The sequence below is a fragment of the Eurytemora carolleeae genome, unplaced genomic scaffold (genome assembly GCF_000591075.1).
Source record: "Eurytemora carolleeae unplaced genomic scaffold, Eaff_2.0 scaffold976, whole genome shotgun sequence".
NCBI classification, from domain to species: Eukaryota; Metazoa; Arthropoda; class Copepoda; order Calanoida; family Temoridae; genus Eurytemora; species Eurytemora carolleeae.
The window spans coordinates 68,176-75,319 of NW_019396876.1; the positions used below are offsets into that span (position 1 = coordinate 68,176).

Sequence of the window (7,144 nt, forward strand, 5' to 3'; positions counted from 1 at the left end):
TTCTATATTCTCGAAACCAAACAAATACTTGTTAAACCTTCTATATTCTCGAAACCAAACAACTACTTGTTAACCTTCTAAATTCTTGGAACCAAACAACTACTTGTTAACCTTCTATATTCGTGAAACCAAACAACTGCTTGAGGATTGTCTTTATTTATTAATAATCACACTAAATATTTTAAACATCTGAATAATAAATCATATTTTTTTCAATCTCACTACTTAGAAAATCGTTTTTTTTTATGAGAAATTATTCTACAAAGAGATTTTTTTAATACAAATTAGAAAATCAATTTTTAACAAAATTATCCTCAGTTTAATTCTTAATTTTCATTTTATGTAGAAATATTTGTTTAGATATTCATTTATTATACTTTGCGTTTTTAATAGAATACAATTTTATGCTCTTTTTACAGGGTGCTTAAGCTTATATTGAAAAAGGAGTAGAGCCAATGAAATAAGAACAACAGCATCAAATATACATAATTAATTAATTTACCATATTTCAGAGCCAGTTTAAAAAGAAATAGAAAATGTTAACTCAATATTGTAATTTAAAATACAGCTAATGTAAATTTTTTCCTTTGCTTCGAGGCCAGTGTTTATTGTATGATAACTTATTTTTAAAATATTCCTAACATCCAAAAATGTTATGCTTTTAAAGTCGGGAACAGAAACACCGGCCCTAGTCGAGAAAATTGGTTTGGTTTGATTTATGATTTATCAGAACCGGTTTGGTTTAAGGAGATTAATTAAAACCGGTTTGAACAATCAAGATCCGCTAAACTTTATCATTTATCCAACAAAAAGATACCAAATATTTTAAGATTTTGAGCAAAATAGTTAAAAGTTCGCCACTTTTATTTTTTAGCAAGTTTTCCATCAATTTTCTCACTATAATAACAGCAAATTCTATACTGAATGCATTCAAGATTAGCAATAAAAAAGCACAGTTTCTCTAATCTGTGAAACTGTTCAAAGTTTCTTTGGAGCCTTCTGTTGTGTATGCAGTTTAGTTAAATAGTATAAATAGATATATAGCATATATCTAGAAGATCTATGAGGTCTTGCAGATCTAGTATATCTAGAAGATCTAATAGATCTATGTAGCATATAGCATCTAGAATCTAGTATAGATCTAGTAGATATATATAGCACACATCAAGTTAATCTAGTAGATCTACCGCATATATCTTATAGATCTACAGCATATATCTATATATACTAGATCTACAGCATATATCTAGTATATCTACAGCAAATATCTGGTAGATCTACAGCATATCAGTAGATCTATAGCATACATATTGAAGATCTACACAGCGTATACCTAGTAGATCTACAGCATATATCTAGTAGATCTAAAGCATATATTTAGTAGATCTACAGCATCATGTCTAGTAGATCAATAGCTTTTATCATGTAGATCTACAGCATATATCTAATAGATCTACAACATATTTCTAATAGATCTACAGCATATATCTAGTAGATGTTAAGAATGGAAAATGTTACCGATCTTCTGGTTGTGGTTTGTATTGTGTGTTAGGAGTTTTATCTAGTATTTAGTATTTAACAACCAACATTATATGGGCGATCACAGTTTATAGTATTAATAGGTCTAGCAGACGACACTACTTTTAACTTTTAATAATGTTTATTATATTTTTAATATTGAGAGGGAGGGGGGGGGGGGTATTTCTGCTTGTGAATGGCTTTAGTACGCCTAGATTTATGGCAATTACTTCCAGCATAGTTTTGATATGTACACACGCTTAAAGATGCAGTGAAAATATCAAATAAATGTTTTCAGCTGGATTATTGAAATATTGAATTAAAAACATTTTAAGTTCAACAAACTCGAGACTCGTCGAATGAATAGAAGTTCTATAATGTCCTCATGGGACAAAATTAAGAATTGAACACTAAGGTTTTAAAAAGTTTTTGAGGGTTACTTTTGTTTAAAGTATTTACATAATTGAATGAGAGTTATGTCTTTCTTTAACCCTTTTGTTATAATAATTTGAGCCAACTTCACGAATCAATATGTAGAAGAAAACTTACATTTCATTTAATCATTCATTCTCTATCATCTATACTTAAACTATATATGTATAGAAGATATAACATGTCGGAATCATTAAAAACAGCTTTAATAAATCTTTTACAATATCTTATTTGTAGAGAGCCCATCATCTAATCTATTCTAAAATTAAGACTAGATATAAAATGTGTTGGCACCATTATAGATTCCTTTCAATGTTATTTTAGCACTTTCCCCACTCTGTTGTCCTTGATCAGTTTATGTAACAATAACATGTGGCGCTGCAGCGAGTACGGCCACTGTGGCAACTATTGTGAACAATGTGAAGACGATCAAACACAATCGATCCAAAACCATTGCGGCAAACTTCCAGTCGTTCTCTATTGCTGCAGCTTCTTCATCATCCCTGATCTTATCAGTTATGATCTTTATCTCCTTCAGAATCAGGCTCAACTCCCTAGATTAGTTTATTTATATTCTCTAACGTTTACTGAGTTTTCAAAAATTCCTTTTTTAATTTAAGCATCTAGGTTCTTGCGAGTTCTAGTTGCAAAGTGGGAATAATAGGGGGGACTTTTAGTGTAAATAAAGTAACCCTCCATGCAAAGATGGCAATGTTCGATTCACAATGGTACCCTTAAAACCTTAATCTAATCAATAATGTTGAATACATTTGAGTTTTTCTAGCTATATAAGCGTTTAATTCTGATTTAAAACAATCAGCTTATAAAATTATATATATTCACATAAATTCATACTTGATTAGAAAAAGCTTTTAATGGTACCATTGTGAAGCGGGCATTGCCATCTTTGCATGGAGGGTCCCTTTTGCTTTCAGTCCTAGTTTAAAAGTATAACAGTATACACTTAGAGAATAGAATATATAGAGAGGAATTTAATGGAAAAAAGTGTAAAACGGCCATTTTGTTGTACTGTTTCCATACTGCAGGTGTACTTCACATAAGAACATTTACATGATTTGTACACTTTGAACTCCCTTTCAGGCTGAAAGGGACTGAAAAAATTCATACCGAGAGATTCTTTTAATTCCTCTCTATATATTCTATTCTCTATGAGTATACAAGTACCTGTGAGCACCAGGGGGAAAATATAAAAGTATACAAGTACCTTTGAGCACCAGGGGAAAGTATAAAAGTATAAACGTACCTTTGAGCACAATGGGGAAAGTATATAGGTATAAAAGTACCTGTGAGCACCAGGGGGAAAGTATAAAAGTACCTGTGAGCACCAGGGGGAAAATATAAAAGTATACAAGTACCTTTGAGCACCAGGGAAAAGTATAAAAGTATAAAAGTACCTGTGAGCACCAGTGGGAAAGTATAAAAGTATAAAAGTACCTACAGCACAAGGGGGAAAGTATAAAAGTATAAAAGTACCTGTGAGCACCAAGGGGAAAGTATAAAAGTACCTGTGAGCACCAGGGGGAAAATATAAAAGTATACAAGTACCTTTGAGCACCAGGGGAAAGTATAAAAGTATAAAAGTACCTGTGAGCACCAGTGGGAAAGTATAAAAGTATAAAAGTACCTGTGAGCACCAGGGGGAAAGTATAAAAGTATAAAAGTACCTGTGAGCACCAAGGGGAAAGTATAAAAGTACCTGTGAGCACCAGGGGGAAAATATAAAAGTATACAAGTACCTTTGAGCACCAGGGGAAAGTATAAAAGTATAAAAGTACCTGTGAGCACCAGTGGGAAAGTATAAAAGTACCTATGAGCACAAGGGGGAAAGTATAAAAGTATAAAAGTACCTATGAGCACCAGGGGGAAAGTATAAAAGTATAAAAGTACCTGTGAGCACCAGGGGGGGGAAAGTATAAAAGTATAAAAGTACCTGTGAGCACCAGGGGGAAAGTATAAAAGTATAAAAGTACCTGTGAGCACCAGGGGGAAAGTATAAAAGTATAAAAGTACCTGTGAGCACCAGGGGGAAAGGTTGAGGGTACTTCCTCCTGCTGAGGAGGCAGGTTACCAGAAACCCTGAATTGTGTTTTTATTAATATTCTAAGTCAAGCAAAAATAATCATCTTCGATAACTCAAACTATTTACACAATCAAATAAAAATAAGTCGTATCGATTAAAACTATTTTAAAAGGGTTGAGAATCATGATTACTGTGCCAGTAAAAATAAATATTCTTGTATTTAAAATGTGTCCTGCAACAAATATTTCCGGATAATAACAGAAAGGGAATGGGGGTATTTGGTTGGAAAATTGAGATTTAAGCCTTTTCAACTTTTTTTCGATATAAAATATTACAAACTGAAATTGCATCCCAAGTATTGCAAAAAAAATTCTGTTTAAATTTGCCAACTACATGATAAGCTTCAAAACTATTCAGACTCATTCAAACAAACTCCCCAATCCCATAAAACCTTCTCAGGTTGTCACAGTGAGGACAAAAAACGCAAACAAATTCTAATACTGAAAAAAAATCAAAGAAATGTCAAGAATATTCGTATATCTAAACCTTGAACAAACAAACAAATAATTTACTTGAGATGAAAAATATTAATGAGTTCTGTTGAAGTCAAGTCATAATATTTACAAGGTTAGCAAAGCTGTCAAGGAAATCTGAACTAGATATAAGATGGCACCAAAAAGATTTCAAAATGGATGAAAACTAGAAAATTTCAAACTTTTGATTGACAAGGCAGAAATACTTCTGAAGAAAACTGTTTAAATAAAAAAAGAAAAAAAAACTGTTCTGAAGGATTATTTTATATCTACACATTTTTGCTAAAAAGTCTAATTTAAATTATGTAGTTGATAGAAGTAGAGGTTGGGAATCTTTATAGTGGCAACAAATTAAAAATTAGACATCTGTAAGAAATAATGGTCAGTACGAACATACAAATCTGGAAAAGGAAGACGACTTTTAGACTGGAGTCATGACTTTAAATATTTCAATGAACATGAGACACAGCAATTGTTCAGTTACTAATAGAACTATTTACGTTGTAACAACATCAAATACACTAAGTATTTCTTAAATACGTCTTCCTATTCCACAGGTTTTTTGACTTTCACTGTATAAAATTTAAATTTTTTAAGAATTACTTTGAATGCATCTATATACAAACTTTGCTTGTCTGTTTGTTTGTAACCGATAAACTTCAAAACGGCTGAACCGATTGGTCACAATTTTTTTGCGTAACCTCACATGACCCAAGGGAAGGTTTTGATTATAAGAATTAAGAAAATTCGATTTTTCTAAATCCACGAGAAAAAATCAAGAAAATAGCAACAATTTTAAGTTAAAATGGAAGATGGGCACGAAGCGCACTGGATGCCTAGATAAATAAATGAGGCCAATAACACATAAGTATGAATAAAGAACCCATTTAATAATGGACCAATAGAAATACATTGTTAGCTCGTGGCAAACAATTTGAATAATGTATATTCTAATGCATTTCTCCTCAGATAAAAGATAAAGCAAATGTACGGAAATAGAAAAATATTTTCATAAAAGATTTTTTTGTCATTTTATTTTATCCATGCAGCCTGGCAGCCTGAAATAAAAAGTTGGGGCATTTATTTACAGAAGAATGTTGAAGCTTTTTGGAGGATCGCAAGCATAGAACCAATGCACTGCACTGCACTGGGCAAAAATATTAGTAGAAAAATGGTATATGGTTTATATAGAGTATAATAGAAGGTGGTGTTAGGTACTTTCCTAAAGGCATTTTCCCAAGGGCGACTTCCCAAGAGACAATTTGCCAAGTGTCAACTTCCCAAATGTGCAATTTCCCAACGGAAACTTCCCAAAGGTTAGGTCAGGCCCTCTGAGGCGCTGCAGGCTGCTATGGGGGCCGAGCGGTGCAGCTAGGACGAGCTAGGGGTTGAGTGCCACGGCTAGAACGAGCTGGGGGCCGAGCGTTGGAAAGTTGCTGCTTGGGAAATTACACATTTGGGAAGTTGCCACTTGGGAAGTTGCCACTTGAGGAAAATCCTTTGGGAAAGTACCTAACATCTAGAAGGTATATCCAGGTTCTCCAATTGTACCCAACCAACTCTAATGCTTATTATAGTTAGTTTAAAAATACAAAAGCATGAGGATATTTAAATAATGTTAATAAAAGGGGAAGCAGATTGTCATTGTCATGTATTCCATATGGTTGAATAAAGAGGGTGTTTTTTAAAGGAACTGTAGACGTGAAATTTCAAGAGACCCTTCAGTTGCAAAATGGCGTGTTCAATTTACAAAGGTGACTATAATCTGAATAACAAAATTCCCTATCTAGAAAAGGTATTTTGACAACTTCCTTCATTGTCTCATGCTCTATAAATCCGCAATTAGGTTTTATAAAGAAACCAAAGGTTGAACAAAAAACAAGGATAGCTCCATTATACTTGATCACACAAAATATTTAAGGGTTAATCGGACATGCCACTCTAAAAATGAAGGATCACTTGAAATTACGTCTACAGCACTCTTCAGTCTTAATATTGGTTAGAAAAGAAGCATTATTATGTACAACAGTGAAGGAAATGAGTCTTTGCCCAAAACTCTGATTTTCTAATCCAGATATCTTTGCTACTCAATTACGAAGATCTTAAATTTTTAAACTGTAATACACTCTGAAAGATAAAAAACCTAAGTTTGAAAAATCAAAGGCTTACAGAATCAGGTTGCAAAGATATTGGAATTAAAAATTTATTTTGGGGCAAAGACTATAATTTCTTTATATAAAATATATAACAAGGTGAAATGAAAGAAGGAAACATATATAAGAGATGTGCAGTGCGCACATAAAAGGAAGTGTTCGCAAAAAATGAATTCAAAGACTCCTAAAATGATTTCAAAGACTCCTAATATTAATTGTAAGACTCCTAAAATGCATTCTAAGACTCCTAAAATCAATTATCAATATGTCCTATCTGTTTAACTGTAAAGACAGATACTTTCCTATCTGTTTAAAGGGAGTGTTCGCGAAAAATGAAAGGGGGTATAGGTTTAATGCGATAAAAAAGCGCTTTTGATCGCTACTAATCTTACTTCTATCTGTTGCGTCTATAAGGAGAAAATTCTTAAAGACGTCTCATACCGAATAACTTAGCGCCCATACAAATT

General features: G+C 32.7%; 1 protein-coding gene across 10 annotated transcripts in view; it reads right to left on the minus strand.

Annotated features, from left to right (window-relative positions):
- Positions 1–1,679: 1,679 nt before the first annotated feature.
- LOC111709624 (neuronal acetylcholine receptor subunit alpha-7) overlaps positions 1,680–7,144 on the minus strand; it is a 60,828-nt gene continuing 55,363 nt past the window's right edge. For 9 of the 10 annotated variants that reach the window (XM_023483371.1, XM_023483374.1, XM_023483367.1 and 6 more), the window contains 2 exons: positions 3,982–4,049; positions 1,680–2,504 (listed from right to left, as the gene is read on the minus strand). In XM_023483371.1, coding sequence (XP_023339139.1) covers positions 2,306–2,504; positions 3,982–4,049 — 267 coding nt within the window. In that variant the 3' untranslated portion in view covers positions 1,680–2,305. The remainder of the gene's footprint in view (positions 2,505–3,981; positions 4,050–7,144) is intronic. The other variant, XM_023483376.1, reaches the window with a different exon arrangement.